This window comes from Schistocerca gregaria, chromosome 2, assembly GCF_023897955.1.
Source record: "Schistocerca gregaria isolate iqSchGreg1 chromosome 2, iqSchGreg1.2, whole genome shotgun sequence".
In the NCBI taxonomy this organism is placed as follows: domain Eukaryota; kingdom Metazoa; phylum Arthropoda; class Insecta; order Orthoptera; family Acrididae; genus Schistocerca; species Schistocerca gregaria.
This window is the reverse complement of record NC_064921.1, coordinates 697,511,448-697,535,967: the sequence shown is the minus strand read 5'-3', so window position 1 is coordinate 697,535,967 and position 24,520 is coordinate 697,511,448. Positions and strand designations below refer to the sequence as shown.

Sequence of the window (24,520 nt, the reverse complement as noted above, 5' to 3'; positions counted from 1 at the left end):
TTAAGTGTCAAAGGAATAGAAAAGCAACTGGAATCACTCAACAGAGGAAAGTCCACTGGACCTGAGGGGATACCAATTCGATTCTACACAGAGTACGCGAAAGAACTTGCCCCCTTCTTACAGCCGTGTACCGCAAGTCTCTAGAGGAACGGAAGGTTCCAAATGATTGGAAAAGAGCACAGGTAGTCCCAGTCTTCAAGAAGGGTCGTCGAGCAGATGCACAAAACTATAGACCCATATCTCTGACGTCGATCTGTTGTAGAATTTTAGAACATGTTTTTGCCCACGTATCATGTCGTTTCTGGAAACCCAAAATCTAGGAATCAACATGGATCCCGGAAACAGCGATCGTGTGAGACCCAACTCGCATTATTTGTTCATGAGACCCAGAAAATATTAGCTAGAGGCTCCCAGGTAAACGCTATTTTCCTTCTCTTCCGGAAGGCGTTCGATACAGTTCCACACTGTCGCCTGATAAACAAAGTAAGAGCCTACGGAATATCCAACCAGCTGTGTGGCTGGATTGAAGAGTTTTTAGCAAACAGAACACAGCATGTTGTTCTCAATGGAGAGACGTCTACAGATGTTAAAGTAACCTCTGGCGTGCCACAAGGGAGTGTTATGGGACCATTGCTTTTCACAATATATGTAAATGACCTAGTAGATATTGTCGGAAGTTCCATGCGGATTTTCACGGATGATGCTGTAGTATAGAGAGAAGTTGCAGCATTAAAAAATTGTAGCGAAATGCAGGAAGATCTGCAGCAGATAGGCACTTGGTGCAGGGAGTGGCAACTGACCCTTAACATAGACAAATGTAACGTATTGCGAATACATAGAAAGAAGGATCCTTTATTGTATGGATTATATGATAGCGGAACAAACACTGGTAGCAGTTACTGAAGGTGGACTTTGTCTCAGTTTTACCTGTGAGAGATTCTGATGATTTTTACCACAAATCGGCACTTAGAATTTAGTGTTGCGCGTCGGTTTGACACCAATAGGTTGCGTTTTAGTCGACGGTTCATTGTCTTTCAATGATTAGCGATGAACATAGTTAATGATTAGCAACACTTTTGAAGTTCATTAAAATTTTACATAGAGAGCTTACCTGCCGCTTTATTGTGGGCTCGAGTGGCTTTTAACGATTTACTGAAGTCGTTGGTTCCACCAGTTTTCGAGTTTAGAGAAAATACAAAAGGCGATAAACTTTTGTTACTGAAAATTGAAATATCGTAGCTGCGGGTCGTCATGTCGCGTAATTTGCACTTCTATAATGTCTAGTGATTAATTTTCTTTACAGCACTAGGAGAAGTTTTATTTCATTATTTCAATTACTATGTTCACGGGAAAGGAAAGCTGAAATTATCTTCCGCATTGAAGACAACGAGAGCTATATTGTTTAATTTAAAGTCCAACATATTTGTTCCTCGTAACGTCGGACAGTGTAGCGTATTAACCCTGTGGTGCATGAATTTCACTGCAGTGGACAACTTATAATGGTCAATGTCCTGCCGTTTTCAATCAGTCAGGGGCTGAAAATGCATGCACGACACAACAACAGCAGGGAGTGCCGACTGCAGTGAAGTGTCTGCATTTGCAGCCTCAGGACTGATCGAAAAAGCCAAAGAAGCGACCGTTAACAGCTGTCCACTGTAGTGGACGCTATGCGCCACAGGGTTAAGTAGGTATACTGAGTCTGTTGCGAACGACACCGAGAAAGAAAGACAGGGTAGGGGCCGTGGACTTACCGGAGGAGGAGAGCTGGTCCTGGCAGTCGCCGAAGAAGAGCAGGTGAATGTCTGCGGCGGCGAGGCAGGCGGCGCGCTGCAGGTGGCACACGCTGGGGTAGGTGCGGCCGTCGGAGCCGCAGGCCGGCTCGCCGCGCTCGCACGCCTCCACGCACACGCACTCGCCCGCCACGCACTCCGCGCCCACCTCGCACGAGACGCCCTCGCACTCGTCTGCGGACCAAACAAGACGCCGGCGCTCGGTTCCCCGTGCACAGTCTGCGGCGAACGTGAAAGGTCTGCCGGGCTGCAACTCCACCCCGGAACTTACCACTCGCAGCCTTAGTTGATGTTTCCTGTGGCGTATAATAAATTAAGAGTAGCGATCCGTTCCTGCTTCACGCTGCACAAGTATCTTCGGCTGGGCTATTTGTTTGGTGAAGTGGTAATCCATCCAAACATACACTGAAGAGCCAAAGAAACTGGTACACATGCCCAATATCGAGTAGGGTCCCGGCAAGCAGGCAGAAGTGCCACAACACGTCGTGGCACGGACTAATGTCTGAAGTAGTGCTGGAGGAAACTGACACCATGAATCCTGCAGGGCTGTCCATAAATTCTCAAGAGTACGAGGAGGTGGAGATCTCTTCTGTACAGAACGCAGCAATGCATCCCAGATATGCTCAATAACGTTCATGTCTGGGGAGTTTTGGGGCCAGTGGAACTCAGAGGAGTGTCCCTGGAGCCACTCTGTAGCAATTCTGGAAGTTTGGGGTGTCGCATCGTCCTGCTGGAATTGTCCAAGTCCATCGGAATACACAATGGACATGAATGCAGGTGTTCAGACAGGATTCTTACCTACGTGTCACCTGTCAGAGTCGTATGTAGACGTATCAGGGGTCCCATATCACTCCAACTGTACACGCCCCATGCCATTACAGAGCATCCACCAGCTTGAACAGTCCCTGCTGAAATGCAGGTTCCACTGATTCCCGAGGATGTTTCCATATCCGTACACGTCCATCCGCTCCATACAATTTGAAACTAGACTCGTCCTACCAGGCAACTCGTTTCCAGTTATCAGCAGTCCAATGTCGGTGCTGACGGGCACATGCGAGGCGTAAAGCTTTATGTCATGCAGTCATTAAGGGTACACGGATCGGCCTTTGGCTACGAAAGCCCATATCGATGATGTTTTGTTGAATGGTTCGTACGCTGATACTTATTCATGGCGCATCACTGAAATCTGCAGCAATTTGCAGAAGGGTTGTATTTCTGTAATGTTCAATGATTCCCTTTACTCGTCGTTGGTCCCGGATCTTTTTACGGCCCCAGTGATGTCGAAAATTTGGTGTTTTACCGGATTACTGTTATTCACGGTACACTCGTAAAATGGTCGTACGGGAAAATCCTCACTTCATCCCTACCTCGGAGATGCTGTGTTCCATCGCTCGTGCGCCAACTTTAACACCATGTTCAAACTGACTTAAATCCTGATAACCTGACATTGTAGCAGCAGCACCCGATCTAACAACTGCGCTAGACACTTGTTGTTTTATATAGGTGTTGCCGTCCGCAGTGCCGTATTCTGTCTGTTTACTGGATCTCTGTAATTGAATACGCATGCCTATGCCAGCTACTTTGGTGCTTCAATGTATTATAAAATGTACATCTATTATTTTATTCGCCCGTGTGTGTGTGTGTGTGTGTGTGTGTGTGTGTGTGTGAACACGTTCTACATCTTCTCCTAAACCATTCTACAGATTTCAATCAAATTTGGCACACACTTCTCTTCTGTTAGCCCCCCGACACATAACGTCAGAAACACTGAGATGCGTCAAAAACTGCGGCATTGTGCCTGCCTGCTCCCGGTGTACAGAAACTACCTGAGATTTTGTTGCTTCATTTTGATAGATGTGTCCATTATGAATATTGCTCTCTACGGTTGTTTCATAATTTAAAATGTGTTTTCAAGGATAAATGGAAATAAAAATTTTTCGGGACGTCTCTACAAGCAGTGTTCATTTTTTTGTTTTCGTTTTTAGTAGAAAATTTGTCAACTAGTAAATTACACACAACCCTTCAACCGGAATAAATATGTCTATCACTGGAAACCATATCAGAATTCTCTACAGCAGTTCCTGAGATTAGGCTTCACACACAGACGGCGGTGGAGTTTAATTTATAATATGTATAGAAGAAGAAATTCTGACAATAGTAATTTCGTGTGACTTTTTGGCCTGGCGCAAGTCCTCTAATTGGACGCCACTTTGGCGACTTGCGTGTCCCTAACGTTTTCTTTATGCAACCATGCAAAGATTACTGTGGATCCGAAGCACGTTGCATTTATGGCGAATCTCCACATAACTGAGACATGACTGCTAGGTTAACAGGCAAACTGAAAAGTCCGTGGCCTGACCAATATACGAACCCAAGTGCTTTACTGCTAAGACTACCACCATGGAATATGGTCAAGTTTCGCTGCTTTCTGGAGTTACTGCGGTTGTATACTTTACTGTCCTTCCCGCCAAATATTGCCTCCTCTGTACCTGACTGACAGGTAGCTTCCATCATTGCCATGAGATGTCATTCCAACCGCCAATCGAATACAGAACAGGTAACGATATATATATATATTACTCACTCATCATTTCTTGGCAATAACGAATTGGTTACGCAAAGCGTCCTCGTTAGTAAGTCTACCTGTTAGTGAAAACCATATAAAAATCCCTATATTACTTCGTAACAGCAGCCTGAACATGCAAACAGAAACTGCGGGGGAGGGGGCGGGGCTTTATAACATGCATAGATACAGTAAAAGATATACAAACAGAAACAGCCGTCCAAGCAGATCAGCATCTTGACTGAATACTACAACAAGAACTCTTCTATATGACTCGACCGCAGTGCCGTGTTACCGTCATGAAAATGTTAATATCCTAGGCCGTTTGCTTAACCGTGCAACTCAAATGGACCCAAAAAAACCTCAGCATACAGTAAACACAATAACGTTACACATACATAAAAACACATACCACTGACAAGGCACAGTATTTCACCAGAATTTCTGATGAAATAAAGTAGCATCAAAAGTTAAACAAAACGCATGATCTCTTAAAGAAGACAAGAAGCTTTATCCAAGAGCTCAAACTGCGCTAAGGCTGATATAGATTATTCACAATAATTAGCAATAGTTTGCTGGAAACAACACTGCGAAACGATGTATTACTGAGGAAATAGCATCGAAGAAGAGAACATATCTATGACTTCAGACACAGAATATGATATTCTATTTAGTAAAATCGGAAATGCCATTGAGCATTTGAAAAACAATAAATCGCTAGATATAGACGGTATTTCCAGAGATATGCTGACTGTGATGGTAGAGGAAGGCATCGGTGCTTTACATTTATTATGTAATACTGTGTGGAAAACTGGTGATTGGCCTAATTCCTGTTCTAATTCCTCTTCGCAAAAAAATGTAGGCCTATAACATTAATGGAGGTTTTTATAACAGTCATACTGCATCCACAAAGACGGATGGTGAACACCTGGAGTTTTTTAAAGTGACAAATGGGGTCAGACAAGGTTGTATACTATCCCCTCAGATCTATAACATCTATGCAAAGAATGTCATCAGGGAAGAACTGGATGGCTAGATGATGGCACCTGAGCCGCAGGAAGGGAGGAAGAACTCAGTGTGCTGGTCTTCAGACTGAAAATTATTAGTTTAAGTTTCGGTCTAATGGTGATTAATGGCGAAGGTTTAGATCAAATTTAACTTACATAATGGTTAAAGGATCTGGAGGTAGTGACGCAAGAAATTATGATAAGTAATAAAACGTAGAATCGTCATTGGACTGGCCACGATAGTCAGATTTATTAAGATCTGACAGAACCGGGCAATATTCAAAACAACGAAGATGCGATGGGTAGAATCATTGGTGTTTCCTGTGTTCTTGTAAGGCTGTGAGAAGTGGTTCGCGAAAGCTAGTGACAAGAACTGAATTAACGCCTTCGAGATGTGTTGTTGGTGGAAGATGTTACTTTTAACATGGACAGAAATAAGAACAAATGCTTCCATTAGAGAATAACTTAGCATCACAAGAGGTTTATCTTCTCGCTCCATCCATAAACACTTCCAGCTCCTTGGCAAACCTCGAGAAGAGAAGGGGATAATTTAGAAACAATCCATCTTGCAAGGCAAAATTGAAGACAGAAGACCACGATCAAGAGAAAAAGACTGCCAGCTTGCCTCTTCATATTATATTAAGAAGAGCTGAAGATCGCTGTTGATGGAGTCGTTTAATCGACGACTCAATTACTTAAGAAATTCGTAAGTGAATTACGGTCGTGACACTCAGCAGCGAGTTAACCGGCTAATGATGATGATATTTAGATCACTTTCTTTTATAAATTAAACTTACAATCACTAATTCAGTTTCATTATTGACGAAAAACTTGAAAAAATTCGATGAAGTGCAGCTTGTTTTGTAGGATCGTGATCCAGAGTATGACAGATGTGATAAGCGTTTTACATTGTGAAAAGATGTTGTCACAGGTTTTCAACCACTAACTTTATCCTCCGAATGTGGAAATATTTTGTTGACTCCCACGTACGAAGGGGGAAATGATCATCGTAATAAAATAAGGAAAGAGAGAACTCCCACAGCAAGATTTAGATGTTCATTCGTGCTATAAATGAGTGGAACGGTCCATATATAACCTGAATGTGGTTGAGCGAAATCTCTACCAAATACTGAAGAGTGAAATGTGGATGTAGATACGTGAAGTGTGAAATTAAAAAAAGTTGATACTTCAGCTTATATGTGTAACTTCGCTCTATGACATGACTTAATATTTTTATTGAAAAATATGATGTATTTATTATAATGCATCCTGGACGATTGTAGAATTCAACTAATTATACTTTTTCTTGTAAGAACTCTTTGTAGCTGGAAAAATCATACCGGAATTTGCAGCAGCAAAAAACACTGCACATGAACTTCTGTTAATTTGGTTCTCTTGCCCCTTCATATTTCTCTTTGAAAATTATTAACTGACTTCCAACTGAATTTCCGATGATTATATGTCACCTTCAGGCATCTTCTAGAGCGTATTAATAAATAATAGGATACGCAAATACAGTACGAATGTAGATCAGGCGTATGTGTAGCTCTGTAGACCACCAAAATCGCAAGCCAATACGTCGATCTGTGAGTGAGTGTAAAAAGTAACTATAAGGAGCAGTGAGAAGATAACAAGTCAGATGGAAAAAAGTAAGTAAACTGTTTATTATTATCAAAAGTAATCTCTATAAGTTTTAATACATTTGTCTCATTGTGAAAAGGGGCAATGCCTTCATAGACAAATGTTTGCGGTTGCCTACGGATCCATGACTACTCAAGCGTGCGCCTCTTTATCTGAAGCAAATCAACAGACACGAATTTCTTTCTTCAGCGCTCCAAAAATGTGGAAATCGCATGAGGAAAAATAGAGACTCTATGAAAGATGTGTGAGGGCTTCCCAGCAAAACATCTGAAACGTAGGCGACAAAACCTTGGCAACCTGTGGGACACATGGGTACAATGAAGGTTTCGTAGGCAACTGCAAACATTTCTCCAGAAAGCCATTGACTGTCTTGTCTCAAAGTGGGGTAGATTTATTAACAGTTATAGCGATTTCTATTGAAATAGTATTCATTTTACTTACTATTTTTCCGTTTCGTTTTCATTTGAGTGCGCCTTATAAATGACTAAAGAAAACTACAGGCAAGCGAAATGAATAAACGGATATCAGGAGTTACTGGTGAGCTGCTACCTTTCCGTCTTACTACAGGATCTGTTATACCATACATTAACCCATCTTAGATGCATTATTTCGTCAACTTAGATGTGCCGATTTTCAGGTGCCTAGAACACTAACTTGTGGAAGCTGTAGTACGGTTCCTAGTAAATATTCTGTCTCGTTATGCCAGATAACTTTTCCTGCATTCTCCGCTGAGGTAATGAAGTGCTACATTCTTGCTCCATTATAGTCCGAAGCTGTCTCACCTATGTGCTTATGAAACCAGTCTTGGAAACTTGCAGTTGCTTGATTAAGGATAGAATATACGTCCATCTAATTTCACACGTGGCGAGATACTTCATGATGTTGCACATTTTGTGGTAGGTAAATACTTGAAAGTAAGCCTAAGGGATCATACTAAATGTTTCAGTTTTAGTTTTTGTGATCCTTGTTCCGCTGAAGTCTCGTCTTTGCGTTTACTTGATTTTTTTTTTTAAGTTCAAATGTGTGTGAATTTCTAAGGGACCAAACTGCTGAGGTCATCGGTCCCTAGACTTACACACTACTTAAACTAACTTATGCTAAGAACAACACACACACCCATGCCCGAGGGAGGACTCGAACCTCCGGCGGGAGGGGCCGCGCAATCCATGACAGGGCGCCTCTAACCTCGCGGCCACTCCGCGCGGCTTACTTAATTAGATTAGATTAGCTGTACTTTTTGTTATATAGACCCATTGTCAAAGGATTCTCTATGATACATAATATTTCAGAAACAAGATAAGTAACACATATCGACAAGAAAGAGGTATATTATTGTTCTTTCCACGTTAGCGAAACGTGGTCCTCGTGGAAGCAAAATCGGTAAAAAAACCTAACACAGCTGACAGTTGTGGGATTCAACAAGTGATTCAGTTGTTAAAAGACACGACTGGAGTAGAATTTAAATGTCTAATCTGTTACATTATTGAGGAAAGAGGTCTCTTTTGGAATGTGGTTCGTAGGTGGGTGTTGATGCTCTGTACGCAGCGTGAGAATGTCTACGAGGAGGAACGCAGTGGTGGAACTTCGCAAGGAATGAGGACCCGCCTGAAAAAATTGACGCGCCGCTTATCCTCAATATACGTTTCACGATAATATCTTTGTTTTTCCTACAAAAACTGGAGTATTTGTTGGATAGTCAGTCTCGAAACAAGTGAATATACTTATTGCTCTCAAACTGTTGTGACATTATCTCAGTTGATGGCTCAAGTGAATTACAGGGCGCGTCACACTGTTCTGACGATTTCAGATTTGAATAACGCGCGCTAAAAGCAAGTTACAACGACGGTGGCACCGTTTATTAGTAGCGCGGAATGTCAAATTTCATCCCGTATACAAGACAGTAACCACGTTGCACTGATCAGATGTGTAAAAACTGTCCTTGCAGTCTTCCGGCCCCTATCTCATCCGCAATCATTAAAGCAGCTAAACGTGCCGCAACGGAGACACAAGAGTGGCTAAAGCAGGCCAGCTTGTGTTTCCGCTAGCCTGCCAAGCTTACGGAACGCTTTCAGACTGCTGCATCTGTCAAAAGGTTCGCTGTCAATGCAACGTGACTATAGAATAGCCAGGTATACTTCTGCGTAAGTAGTTTCACTGCGGCCCATTTACTATGACGGTGGGAGTAGCAAAATGAACCAACTAAACTTAAAGGAGATACAGCAGAAATACGAGTTGAGGAAGAATATGTACCAGTCACGAAACACAGCCTCCGTCCAATAGGGGAAGAGCTATCGTACAGTTGTAAGGCAGCTTCATATAAAGCGGTAGGTATCTCGCAACACTGGTTGCGTAAAAAGTTATTAAACACTCATTCGTCATCCTCGAGCATGTTACGACGGTTTTGTATAGTTGACCAGCAGTTTCCTCAATCGATAAATTTTTTTAAGGAGAACAAAGACTTAATGGCTGACAAGTGTTTCGAAATGTTAAGCACATGAGGCTATTTTACAATACATAGGTTTCCAAATTTAGGGCACACATTGATTCAAAAAGGAAAAAAATAAGCCTCAGTGGATACTAAAAACCACTTTCAGGTAGTACGCAAAGTAGCGCAAACAAAGCTTAGCATGAAAGAAAAGCTTCTTCTTGCAGACATGTACGTTTTAAATTGACATAATAAAGAATAGCGAACTCCGGGTCTGCTATAACGCATTTGGATAAATTAGAGTGAACTATTTGGAGCCACCAGCTACTATTTGGGGCTACCAGCAGGGGCACCGATGCCGGACAGGCCAAAGGGGAGGAGCCAGACAAAGTGTGTCCCACAACGATCTATCGCTCCCCTTTCCTGTCCCAAACCTGTCCTCACCATTTCCTTTCCCTGTCATTCCCTGGTATATGTACAAAAGGGCAGAAAGACCACTAAAGGCGTGGAGAAGCCAATCTTTCTACGGGAGAAAACCCCGAATGAAAAATCCTGGTCCTCCAGGTTGGGGGTTGGCGACGGGCTACCAGCCCGTCCTGGAAAAAATAATCACCGGTACTAGCATCACAGAAGAGCCTCGGATAGGACTGATCTCTGTAAAACGACCTAAGCAAGAACAAGGACTACGGAAGGAAATACAACTAGGGACCTGGAATGTCAGAAGCCTATACCAACCTGGGGCAACAAAATGTGTAGTAAGGGAGGCAGATAAGTACCAAATTGATCTATTGGCCCTACAAGAAACAAGGTGGACAGAAACCGGAGCTACAGAAATGGAAATCTATGTCACATTCCATGGAGCCTCAGAAACAAACCACTCACTAGGAACTGGTTTTGCAGTGAAGAAATCACTCTGTACCACTCTCATAGATTTTAAATCAATCAACCCCAGAATCTCACTCCTAACCATAGACACGGGAAAACACAAACTCACATATATAAATTGTCATGCCCCAACCGAAGAAAGTGATGACATCAAAAAAGATATTTTCTACGAGGGATTAGAAACGGTTTTAGACAATGTACCAAGTGAACATTACAAAATTATCCTTGGAGATTTTAATGCGATAGTGGGGAGGGAGGCAGCCTTCATGGGGACCATCGGAAAGCACAGTTTACATGATGTGAGCAGTGATAACGGCACTAGGCTGGTTAGCTTTGCGACTGCAAAAGGCTTGTTTATAAGTAGTACTGATGTCGACAGGAAGAGAATATATAAAGGAACCTGGGTGTCTCCAGATGGGAAAACAGTGATCCAAATTGACCACCTAATTGTAGAGAAGAGAATAAAGAAGTGGATACAAAATGTTAGAACGGCAAGAGGTGCGGAATGTGGATCAGACCACTTCCTTGTCAGAGGAAGGATGAAAACAATATGGAGAGCCAGGAAGCACAAAAGAATGCAAAGAGTCACTCGATATGACCATGAGAGTCTGACTGAAGATAATATAAGAAGAACTTTCAAGATAGCACTAACGAACCGTTTTGAGGCTTTGAATGAAGAGGAAGGAGATACTGTGGTAGATCAGAACTGGAAGGCGATTGCAGAGACCATTAAAGAAACAGCCCAAGAAGTAATCCCAAAGCGAACTAGGGAAAAAAGAGTGTGGTTCAATGAGGAGTGTGAGGGAGCTATCAGGGAGAGACAACGGGCTAAACTACTGTGGATACAAAGAAATATGCAAGAAAAAGAAAAATCGAAGTTTGGAGAATCACGACGACAGACCCAAGCCACATTGAGGAAAGCAAAGAGAAAATATGTAAAAAGTATCATGGAGGAAGCTGAACAAGACTTTCATGGAAATAGGTATAAAGAACTTTATAGAAAAGTGAAAAGTTTTAAAGGGGGGACATACCATCAACACAGATTCATAAAAGATGCCAATGGAAGAATGTTAACAGAAGATCATAACATTGGAAGAAGATGGATGGAATACTTCAGAGAATTAATAAACTCTGATGAACCAACCGAACTACATGAGTTTGATGAACCAGTAACAGTAGACCCAGAATATCCTCCACCCACCATTGAAGATATAAGGAACCAGATTAAAAACCTTAAGAATGGTAAAAGTCCATGTGACGACGGTATTTCTGCTGAACTTCTCAAGGCTGGAGACAAAATCCTCTGTTTCAAAATCCACAAGCTAATCAAGCAAATTTGGGTAAAACATGAAATACCAGAGGAATGGATGGTAGCTGTGATATGCCCCATATATAAAAAGAAAGCCAAATCCGTATGTGACAACTACAGGGGCATAGCGCTACTCAACACCTGTTATAAGATCTTCTCCAACTGCCCATTAGAACGAATAAAACCTCTAGCAACAGACATAATTGGATAATACCAAGGAGGTTTCCAGGCAGGGCGATCAACCACGGACCAGGTCTGTGAAAAAATGTACGAATACGGACGAGAGATAAATCTCCTGTTTGTAGACTTCAAGAAGGCTTACGACAGTATACATAGACCTAGCCTGATTAGAACTATGACAGAGTTTGGTATACCAAAGAAGTTGGTCAAACTGGTAGAGGTATGCCTAAATGACACAAAACTTAAGGTTAAGGTAGGCAATCAAATGACAGAAAGCTTCCAAGTAGTAACAGAATTACGCCAAGGAGATGGGCTGTCACCTGTCCTCTTCAACCTGGCACTTGAGAAGGTAATGCGGGATTTCAACAAAGAAAACATCAAGGGCATTCAAATTGGTAATGAACACATTACATATCTGGTCTATGCAGACGCCATTGCACTATTAGCATGCACACAAGAAGATCTGAAGAGAAGTATCCAGACCTTGGAGTTATTGGCAGCTAGGATCGGTCTACAAAATAGCTCTGAAAAGACAGAGTATATGACCATAGGAAGAAAGATCCAGAACTCTCAAGATTTAATTGTGAACAACACCAGGTATAAACATGTGAAAGAGTTCAAATACCTTAGATCATTTTTTACAGAAGTAACATCAACTGAAGCAGAGATAAAATCACGACTGCAGGCGGGAAACAGATACTATCACCCTCTAGACCCTATATTAAAATGTAGAAGTGTCTCTCAACAACTAAAGCTACCGTTGTATAAGACATTAATAATGCCAGTAGTACTTTATGGTTCTCAAACCTGGAGCACTCGAAAACAAGACCTTAAGCGACTGCTAACATTTGAAAGGAAAGTCCTCAGGAAAATATTTGGACCAGTCAGAGAACAGACTACCGGAGAATGGAGAAGACGCCATAACACTGAATTAGAAGAGCTGTACAAGGAGCCTAACATCTTGGGAGTGATGAGAAGCAAAAGACTGCAGTGGGCTGGACATGTTGTTAGAATGGAGGCAACAAGATGGCCCAAAATCACAATTGACTGGGTCCGGTCAGGCAGCAGACCCGTGGGAAGACCTAGAAAGAGGTGGATCGATGGAGTGAGAGAACTGTTGCAGCTGGGAGTCACGGAAAACTGGAGACAGATAGCAGAAGACAGAGACGGATGGAGAGCTCTACCTGTGGTGGCGCGCGGTCCTCTGGGCCTGATCGCGTGAGTGAATGGATGAATGAATGAATGAATGAACTATTTGGGGCACTTAGAATGAATTCAGTGAAACAGCAACACACATGCTGGAAAAAAATAGTTGAAATTGGTATAACGGGTTCACAGTTGTGAACTAAAGTTACAGAAATTTCAAAACTTTACTTCAGTTGGCATTACTCATCTTCAGGACCGTAAGTGCAAAGGATCTAGACTTTCAGAAATGGTTCTCATTGCTACAGAAATCGTGTGTCAGAGGTGACCTGATGATGGTTTGAATTGAGAATAGCAAGTACTAGTCTAAAGAGGATGGAGTTCCAGAGAAAACCGTTCTTCTCGAAACAAATACATGAGTCCGTAATACGCCGAAAAGGAAAAAAAGGACAAATAAAATCCACTATTTTCTGGGCTGCAATGACGCAGAATGAATACATATTTCATTAAGCGCCGTCTTGTTATACTCGCGTATTTCTATCAACTTCCGAACCCCACTCATAACACTACAGCGAAAGCCTACACGATAAACTGCTACGTAACGTGGCACAGCGGGGAGGCGGGCAGTCAAGCAAGACTCCCGTAGCCTGCTTGGGTTGGGCACGGCTTGGCTTGGATTGGAGTAAAGCAGCTTGCCCGTTCTGCTGCTAACATGCGGCAGCTTGCCTGCCTGGCTATCAGGCAAGCATGTCCAGGTTCCAAGCGGAATGTGTACATCTCTGGTACTGATCGAAGCAACAACATGCTTTCGCGGTGGAGTGCCATTTTTGCTAATGCGAATCTTTCATGTGCGTGCAACGTGCCTTTCGTAAGTATTTCAAGATTCAGGCACGAAATCCAATTCCTACTCGTGGAACAATACTGAATTGGGTAAGAAACATCCGCGCAACTGTCACTGCATCGAATCGAAAGTCAGCCACTGTGGCCGAGCGGTTCTAGGCGCTTCAGTCCGGAACCGCGCTGTTGCTACGGTCGTAGGATCGTATCCTGTATCGGGCATGGATGTGTGTGCTGTCCTTAGGTTAGTTAGGTTTAAATAGTTCTAAGTCTAGGTTACTAATGACCTTAGATGTTAAGTCCCATAGAGCTTAGAGCCATTCGAACCATTCTGAAAGTCAACCAGCCCTCAGCAAACGTGCTAAATTCCCGAGAACATCGAAAGTGTGCACAGCAGTTTACTGACAAGCCAACGTCGCTCGTCGCGAAAATGCGTCCAAAGGTTGAACATGCGACACATTCAACAAATACTCGGTGAAGCATTTGGTAACCGCATAGTTTCCAAAGGCGCTTGTGCTGAATTGTCACTTGGCTCGCCTGATTTAACCGTGCCACACCCTTTTACCTATGGGGTTATTTCAAGGCGAGACTGTACTCCGACCTGCCGAGAAGTTTTCAACAGTTAAAAGACCGAATTCGCGATGAAATTTCCAGAATTCCTCCTGCAGTTACGAAAGATGTGTTCAAAAACTGGGTGAAACGCTTCGAGTATTGTGCAGCTTCGAATGGTCGTCATTTTTCCTATGTAGTGTTTCATAATTAAACTTGAATAAATCTTGTATCTTATATAAAATGTTCAACTTCGCAATTAGTATGTGTGTTATTCAAATTTTAATCGTCTAGACATTGTGAAATACCCTGTAGTACTACCCACGTTGTATATTTAGATTCATAAAGCAACTACTTCAAGATGCGTACTCAAAATTTCAGCTAAATTGCAAATGGTTCAAATGGCTCTGAGCACTATGGGACTAAACTGCAGTGGTCATCAGTCCCCTAGAACTTAGAACTACTTAAACCTAACTAACCTAAGGACATCACACACATCCATGCCCGAGGCAGGATTCGAACCTGCGACCGTAGCAGTCGCGCGGTTCCGGACTGAGCGCCTAGAAGCTAAATTGCAGTAGTGTTACGATCGACCAATGCAACTTAGTTTCTGAAGTGTTGTCACTAAAATTACCGACCCTTAGTTACGTGGAGACGTGTGTACAATGAGAAATGATAAATCCAAAGCACAGAGCGAGTTTTTGGGAGACGCCAGACGTTCTCGGACTCGGTGAGGGCTGTGGCTTACCGCACTGTCCGTCGTGCGCCACGGAGACGGGCTGCTGCCTCTCGCAGGACGCCTTCTGCAGCTCGCACAGGCTGGTGTAGGTCGCGTTGTCCGTACCGCACACCGGACTGGGCGCCTGCGCAGAAACACCACATTACAACTTCACTTCTGCTCTCTTACAAAGGCTCACGTTCTTAAAGTTCATTTGAACACTGCGTTACTGAATGTCATATGGCGTATTTCCTAAACATTACTTTCCAGAGAAAGGATTTGTCCCTAAAAGTATTTGTTCATGACGCACACACACAGTACTCTCAAGTAACATTTATCATGATCACATCCAAGAAACGCCATTTTCAACTCTTATATCGTGAGGTGCGTCTGTCACTTGAAGTAAACCGTCCAAGTCGTTATACACAATGTAATAAAATGAGACCAACGATCAGTAAGAGTATTGTAGAGGATGTTTAAAGTAACAAATTGAGGATCGGGACCCATGTCCGGATGACGTGAAACGCGCCTCATAAAAACGCAACTTTTGAAGTTTCCGCTATTTTGTGTTCGAGTATGTTGACAGCACTGAATCTTGTACGAGTTTTCATCTGTTGTCTTTGTGGTTAATAATGGAGCGTTTCGCGGCGTGTTTTCGTACTGAAAACTAATTAAAAATGTGATCAATGTTGTGCAGAGACTGATCGCACAATCCGTGGACCGTTTGATCAACGTAAACTACATCTATATCTATACTCCGCAAGCCACTGTACGGTGTGTGGTGGAGGGTACTTGGTGTACCAGTGTCGCTTTCCCCTTTTCTTGTTACAGTCGCATGTCGTTCACGGGAAGAACGACTGTTGGTAAGTCGCCGTGTGAGCTCGAATCGCTCTAATTTCACCTTCATGGTCTTTTCGCGAAATACACATAGAAGGAATCAATATATTGGTGGACCCTTCTAGCAATCTATGCTTTCGGAACTTCAACAGTAGACCATAACGTTATGCAGAACGCCTCACTTGCATCGTGTGCCACTGAAGTTGGCTGACCATCTTCCTGATGCTTTCGAACGTCCTAAATGAACCTGTAACGAAATGTGCTGCTCTTCTTTGGATCTTCTCTGTTTCCTTTATCATACCTATCTGGTACGGATGGCATACTGACGAACAGTATTCATCTTCTGGTGGAACGAGTGTTCTGTGAGTTACTTCAGTTCTTGATGAACAACATTTCCTAAGGATTCCCTCAATGAATTCTGGCATCCGAATTACTCGTGGTCAATTCTATGTGGTAATTCCACTTCAAATCACTCCGTATGCATACTTCTAGATATTTTGTGGGAGTAACGGTATCCAGTGATCGTTCTGTAATTTTATAATCATAGATTAAACGGTCTTCCTCTCTTTGTATTCGCAATACGTTACACTTATTTACGTTGTGGGCCAATTGCCGCTTCCGCACCAAGTGTTGATCCTCTGCAGCTGTTCCAGCATTTCACTAAGGTTTCCCAACGTCACGACGTCTCTCGTACAACAGCATCATTCACCAAAAGCCTCATGGAACTTCCGATCTACTAGATCATTTATGTGTATTATAGTTTCTATAACACTCCCCTAGAGCACTCCCGAAGTTACTTTCACGTCTGGAGACTTCTCTCCGCTCAGAATGATATGCTGTGTTCTGTTTGCTAGAAACTCTTCAATTCCTTACGCTTGTATTTTGTTCATTAGACGGACGAGCGGGACTGTATCGAATGCCTTCCGGAATTCAAGGAACATGGCGTGTGAATCTGCTGCTTTCTGTGTCTCGTGGACGAAAAGGGCGAGCTACGTTTCAAACGATCGTTGTTTTCGGAACCCATGTTGGTTCTTACAGATGAGATTTTCGGTCTGTAGAAATGTCACAACACGCGAACAATAAACGTGTTCCAAAATTCTGCAACAGATCGATGTCAGAGATATAGGTCTATAGTTTTGTGCGTCTGTTCGACGACCCTTCTTGAAAAGAGAATGACTTGTGCTTTTTTCCAATCATTAGGAGCACTTCGTTCGTCAAGGGACCTACCTACTGCACTCTGCTTCTAGAAAAGCGGCAAGTTCTTTTACATATTATGTGTGGAACTGAACTGATATCACGTCAGGTCTAGTGGCCTTTTGCTCTGTTGAGCGATTTCAGTTGCTTTTCTGTTCCTTGGTCTCTTATTTCGGTATCTGTCATTTTGTCGTTCGTGCGACGATTTGAGGGAGAAAGTACAGCGTGTGTGAAACAGTTCTGGAGAAAGAAGTTAAGTATTTCGTCCTTTTATGTGTCATTCTCTGTTTCATTGTCATTATGATCGCATAGTGTCTGGGCAGATGGCTTCGAACCGTTTAGCGATTTAACAGACCAGAACATCTTAGGATTTTCTGTCAAGTTCGTAGCTAGAGTTTTGCTTTCGTATTTCTTGAAAGCTTCACGCAAATCTCTTCTTACGCTAATTTTGGCTTCGTTTAATGCACCAAATAAGTTTACTGTGATGAGACTGACTGGTAAATTTCAAAAAACCAATTGGGCTGTGGAGATTAAGCCGTTGGGGCGTAATCGTGTCCGTCCTTCTGCGATCAACATCGCCATCGTGAGTGATAATGTTGCTGTAAGCCAGGGGAAATCTGTTCGCCGACGTTCACAATCATCCCAGGACCAGCATTCAACGAATTCTGAAAGAAGATCTGCACCTTTTGGCCTATAAAATCAAATTGATACTAGAACAAAGGTCAAACGATTACGAAAATCTACAAGCATTTGTCCATTGGGTGCTTGAGAAATAAAGAGCGGACAACCACTTCACCAACAAAATATTTTTCACTGAGAACGCGTAAATTCTGTAGAATGGTTTAGTGATCAAGAAAAATTCCAGGATTTGGGGGACAGAAAACCCTGGAGTAACTATGGAGAAGCCATTACTGCCACAACGAGTTACAGTGTGGGCTGTGGGAATACCTGAGCCGTACTTGTTTGAAAATGGCGCCGGGAACACTACCGCAGTTTGTAAAAAGAGTTTCTGTGATCTGAACCGGATGGTTCGAATGCTGCAGAGGTTTGGTTTCAACAAGATGGTACAACCTGTGACACATCGATTGCAACAATGGGCCAATTACGAGAGACAGTTGACAGTTGATGGTTGGAGAGACATCACAGTTACAGGTAGTCTGCGTAAACCAGTAATATTGGCCACTAATACATCTTGTGTACGGATGGTGTTAACCCCTTCAGCATCAGCTAAGGCCTGAAGACGGTGTGTTGAAGCGCCGAATCTAGTAGCCGTACAATAAATGACATCATAAGGACGGCTGTAAGTGTTTCATTTTCTTAGAATAGTGAACAGCTGTATTCCCCGAGACCTCCAGTCACAAGGGTGGACATACAAAAAATTACGAGAGAGTTTTCCTGTCCGCGTAATTTCTCTTAACAGCGACGTGAACTGGCCGCTCTGGTCTTGTGATACGACACCATGTGATTTCTTTCTGTGGCAGCATTTGAAGCCTCGTATGTACGCCAACAAACAATGATCACTTCCAGAATCCAAGGCGCAGAACTAGCGTGTAATTTTGGAACTAGAGGTGCAATTACGCAGAGAATTTGTGGAATATTTCATCGAAAGAACGAGAGTGAGACTGAAGTAATACAAAGGGAGTATGAGTTACATCATATTTCTTAAATAACCACAGGTAGCATTGCATTTAAATAAATTACTTAATTTTGTCAGTAAATTTGTATGTTATTATGAACTCAAAAGTTGTGTTTTTTATGGGACATCCTTTACTACCTGCACTTCGTCAGGGATGGCCTAGTGGCAGGTGCTGCCCTGTATAACTTCCACTCTCTGTAGTGCAGGTGGATGACGTTACCGAACAGAGGTTGCCATCCTCAATTTCTTCCTCTAGACTCCTTCTAAAGCTCCTCGAAGTCTGTCGGTTTTGTACACGCTGTATAAGAGACATTGTCAGGGGGCACTGTGTGCTCATTGCTGTGCTGTCATGGATAAAAGAAGCGACTTATTTGTAAAGCAAAAAGAGGTAATCGTCGGCTTTCAGACAAGGTAGGGAGGATGGAGGGGCAGAGACAATACATTTGATGCGGGTAAATTTGTGAACTGTGTCAATGTTGACAACGTATCGTGAATGGAGTAGTGGCCTATTTGTGAATAACTTCACAGGTCTGCGACATAAAAATTGTTTCAAATTTATTAAGTGATTTTTATAGTGCTTTCACCACTGATTTCGTAAAAACTAGTGAAAAAATTCAATCACGTACAGTTATCTCACAAACTGCTTGTCTAGTTTTAGCCTTTTTAGAAATTTCAGCACTCTAGTGAGTCTGAATTTTGGTTTTTAGGATATCCATGAACTGTCATTTAGCTGTTTTTATACTAGATATACATAAAATAAAGAGTAATTAGGAGAAACCAGCAGTATTTTCGTTTCAGTGCCTGTCTGTCGCGCTGCCCCTTCCCCCGCCATCATCAAGCAGTGAGCCTATGCTATTGTCTTTCAGTTCACAGTACTTCTTCACTCTGTGCTATTCACATCTTGTTGTTACTGGTGCTTTAAAATAGTGACTGTTTTCTTGTGTTGTGAAATTGTTTTATGGAAAATTGACAATAGCTACCAGAGGATGTATAAATTCGCCAGATTGCTTCTGTTACATTTGTGGTAACTATATCGTTAAAAAGCAACAAAGAAACATTTACCATTTTGTTGAAAAAGTATATTTTGCCTATTTTGGTATAAAGTTGGGAAATCATGTTAAGTCTGGGGCCCCTAACAAAGTTTGTTCAGTGTGTGTTGAAGAACTGAGGCAATGGTTTCAACATAAAAAGCAGTCCTTACGTTTTGGAATACCAATAGTTTGGAGGGAGGCCAAAAGTCATAGTGATGAACGCTATTTTTGTTCTTGCAACGTACGAGGCTTCAATTAAAAAAAGGATATTTTTTACCTCACATTCAATCAGCCGTTTGCCCTGTTCCTCATGGACCTGAAGTACCAATACCCTCTGCTCCAGATCCTTTGGATGATACAGATGATCACGAGCCATTGGCTCAGCAAGGTGATAGTGAAGAAGACAGAGATTGCTAAGATCCTGGAACAACCGATCCCATTCCATTCTCAGAATCTGAACTGAACGATTTAGTTAGAGACCTAGGCCTTTATAAAGAATCGGTAGATGTTTTAGGATCTAGATTGAATGATAAACGTATGTTGGCTCTGGTTACATCCTTTTCTTGGTATCGATCGAGGGAAAAGAAGTCTGTATCTTTCTTCTTTCAAGAAGGTTACCTGATGTTTTGCAGTGATGTTCCTAGACTTATGGCACGTTTCAAAATAGAATATGCTCCTGATGAGTGAAGACATTTTATTGATTTAAAAAAAAGCCTTAAAGCAGTACTTCTACACAATGGCAATAAGTATGCTTCTATACCCTTTGGACACTCGGTTCACTTAAAAGAATGTTACGAAAACCTTGAACTGGTTTTAAGCAAACTCTGCCATTCAGACCACAAGTGGACACTATGTGATTTCAATGCTGCTTGGTCAACAAAGTGGCTATACAATGTTCCCTTGCTTTCTCTGTGAGTGGGACAGTAGAGACAGAAAGCAATACTACATAAAAAAAAGCTTGGCCCTTCAGAAAAACCTTACAGGTAGGGGTTAAAAATATTGAGAGGAAAACCCTTGTGGATCCCAAAAATGTGTTATTTCCACGACCTCACATTAAGTTGGTGCTGATGAAACAATTTGTTAAGGCATTGCCAAAACAAGGGGAGTGTTTCAGATATCTTTGTGGACAGTTTCCTGGTTTAACCGAGGTAAAGGTGAAGGAAGGAATCTTTGTCGGACCAGACATCACGAAACTAATGACAGATCGCAACTTTGTGGGCAAAATGGAAACAAAAGAAACGGCAGCATGGACATCTTTTAAATTAGTTGTTACCGATTTCCTAGGAATCATAAGAGATCCACACCACAAGATAATCGTCGCAGGCGTGCTCGACAACTCTAAGAAGCTGAGCTGTAACATGAGCATTAAAGTTCATTTTCTCCACTGACATCTTGACTATTTCCCTGCAAACCTTGGTGATGTAAGTGAAAAGCAGGGCGAAAGATTCCACCAAGACATCAAAGAAATGGAAAGATGATATCAAGGAAGATGGAACGTCAACATGATAGCGGACTACTGCTGGATGATAAAAAGAGATGATCCTCAACGAATCAACAGTCGGAAAAGCAATAAAAGAAGCTTCGGCAGAAAGCGTTATTGTAAGGACTTATGAGCTTAAGGAGAAATGGAAGTGCACTGGAAATGTAGTTTACAACATGATTTATAAATAACATGAAATTATATAACGCTGGAAAAAGTGTGATAAATTGTTGAAATTTTGTTATTGTAACCAAAAATACTCTTTTTTGTGAGAAAACCTGACGTGATAGAAAAAAATGGATTGCATTTTTGAATTCAGCGCTGCAGAGTACATAAAAGTCAGCTATCAAATTTCAAACAACTTTCAAAAAATATTTTTTGCAGACCTGTGCAGGGTCTATACGCCTGATAAGAACGTTTCATTCCAGGGCTCCCACTGAGGCCTATTACCTTGCTACATATAAACAGTTCATCGTCCAAGCGGCAACGTGTGTTTCGTTTTTTTTTTTTTTTACGACACATCAGGAAAAACCTGCTGCCTGTGGAGCTCTGTTGCCTATGGATGACGACTGCATTCATGATCATGACACGTACAATTCAAATTTACGTTTCCTGTTTCACAGGATGGCTCTACGTCAGCCTGTGCAACTAATGCAGCTGGACGCAGCAGAACTTTTACTGGGAGAAAATAAGTTGGAGAATGCAACGTTTTGTCATGAAACTAGGCTTCATTAGTTAGGTTAAGGTTTCATCCTCGAAAATCGTCATTCTTGTTACATGATGAGGCTGTGCTGTTCAGCTAAAGCACTCGGTTCTCGTTTGTGGATGACGCACCCCGGCAAAAACAGTGACACAGCTCAAAAACGCAACACTTCAGAAAACTCGGCTTAAAAATTAATTCTATTGAACATGCATTGAAATACTATAAGCTTGCTTTCAATTTCAAGTAGGTATTGTTCACAGTAAATTCGGTTATATTTTTCCTACACGTTGGGGAACTTCACCCGTATTTCTCAGTGAAATAAACTACAGGTGCCGTTTTTCGACTTGTGTCACTTTTTTCACCGGGGTGCAATATACCGTGCTTGCATCCATAATATGAAATTACGTGTTACCTGTAACGTACATAAAAACAGTTTTATGTAAATAAAGCACCTATTTGCTAAGTTTGTTTTCCAACAACAGATAAACAAATCTAGAAATTTCAGTACTAAAAAGCAACTGGAAACAAACGGAGACCAACATACATCAGAGAAGCGAGAACTTTTGCGTCTCTGTGCTGTTGTACTGACATTATTGCGTGTCTCGGAGCGGTAGTACTTACGTCATTGCACGCGTCGGGACAGACACACCGTGGTTTCCCCGATTCTTCGCTTTTGCATTCAGCGTAGTGACTGCATTTGTGGCCCTCGCAACCATCTGAAAAAACCAAAACATAATTTTTCACGCTCAGTAGGAAAAAAGACCATGAGATACCAATGTTTTCAACTAGGGCGACGTTTCCTCCAAATGACAAAGACATTAGCACCACGTGCACAAACACAAGAGAAATCACAACAAAAAAGACGAATGTAGTTGAATGTATTGACAGTTTACGTTTATTCAGGAGATAGCAGATTGCTAGATGGCTGGTTTAGTCTTCTTCATTGCAGTATAGCACTGCCACCAGATATTTAGAGCGACTATTAATTACTGCACTATATAATAAGCATATATTTTAGTCAACACTGAACATAAGTGCATAATTTTAACATCATATGGAAGTGGGATGTTTAAAGTTCCGACCATAGATACACTATGTGTGGGTCTCGAGTCTAAGAATTCGCCGCGGTCAGCACATGCTCTCCAGTCCACAGTCAGCTCCGGTGGCTGTTATCGACGTGTCTGACAAGATGTATTCTCGATTTCGGCAACTCCGCTGAAATGGAATAATGTAACATTCTCCTATGCCAAACCGCACAGGAACCATTCAAACTCTAATCGAGCTGATGAATGAGGTTTCCATGTACTGAAGGTGTCAACTATGGCGAATGCATTTCAGTTTACTAATCACACAAATGTCAATTCTGTTCCGGATGTCCTGTTTGATGTACGTTCATGCTCAAAAATGAGTCACTTTCCTCCTTCTCTGCGGATGAGATGTGGCATTAAGCAATGTAAATTTATGATCTTGGGATGAATCTCTCAGTGGTGAAAAAGCGGCCAAACGCTTGTTGTTTCGGAAAGGCCGAAATTAAATTTGATTTTGGGCTCTCCTGTTGGACTCCCATTGCATCCGCCGTATGCGGATACTGAACCTACAGATACTTACAGCTTCACTGAATGTCGCTTCGTCTCTTATAATGATATCTTCAGGAAAATACCAACCTTATTCAGATTGCTACAAAAAAACTTCCTCCTTTACGGAATCGTTTGGCTGAAGTTTGTAGGAGATTCATATAAATCACATTTTGCAGAATATTTCTCACCATCGGTGTTTGTAGCTGCATGCCTTAGGTGACCGTCTATAGCGGTTTTCACGATGTGTATAGAAAACTTTTATGTACGTTGTTTGTAATATAATCATACATGTTTCTCCCGGCAGCAAATACCAGTGGAATTACGAACTGTAATTAAGTTCATCAACATGACGTGGAGGACGAGAAACAGTGGTTAATTTTTATTCCGATAAAAGAGCGTCACAAACGTCTTTGAGTAACAAAATCGTCACCAGCAAGCACATAAGCTACACGTAACGCTTGCTTCGGGTACCCACATCAGTCGTCAGATTCCTCACTGTGTGCATCCTACATGTAGAGTATGGCCAAGGAAAAACTTGACACCGCAGCATTTACAGGAAGTACGTAAATTGAAGGTAGAGGGGGAGAAAGGAAAGTGAAGGAATTAATGTTATCGGCAGCATCGGGGGTTTATGTGAAATAAGAGTGAAAATATGTTCCGGGCTGGGATTCGAACCCGGGATCTACTGCTTACTTATTTTTTTTTTTCATTTTGTTCGTTGTTGATCATTGCGGACGTCGCATGACATCCGTTCAAGTTCGTTGTTGATCCTTTCAGTCAGTTTTTTTATTATAGAGACCAACCAGATCTCTGACCGAACACGCTGAGCTGCCGTGTCGGCAATACAATTGGCATTCAAAAATAGGAATGATTGTATGGCACCAGTGGCCGGGAGTTCCCAGGCGGGAGGTTCAGCCGCCAAGTGCAAACTCCTGCTTACTAGGCAGTGACGTTAACCATTGCGTCACCTGGACACAGTGTTTATGGCAAATGCACGGGCTGTCCCGGCAAGTTC

The 24,520-nt window shown here is 42.1% G+C and overlaps 1 protein-coding gene across 1 annotated transcript in view; it reads right to left on the bottom strand.

Moving 5' to 3' along the window:
* The window catches only part of LOC126335939 (agrin-like), a 366,195-nt gene that overhangs the window by 230,575 nt on the left and 111,100 nt on the right, over positions 1–24,520 (bottom strand). The window contains exons 6-8 of the mRNA XM_049999415.1: positions 22,550–22,644; positions 15,078–15,192; positions 1,752–1,964 (exon numbers count right to left, since the gene is read on the bottom strand). Of these exons, the coding sequence (XP_049855372.1) occupies positions 1,752–1,964; positions 15,078–15,192; positions 22,550–22,644 (423 nt within the window). The remainder of the gene's footprint in view (positions 1–1,751; positions 1,965–15,077; positions 15,193–22,549; positions 22,645–24,520) is intronic.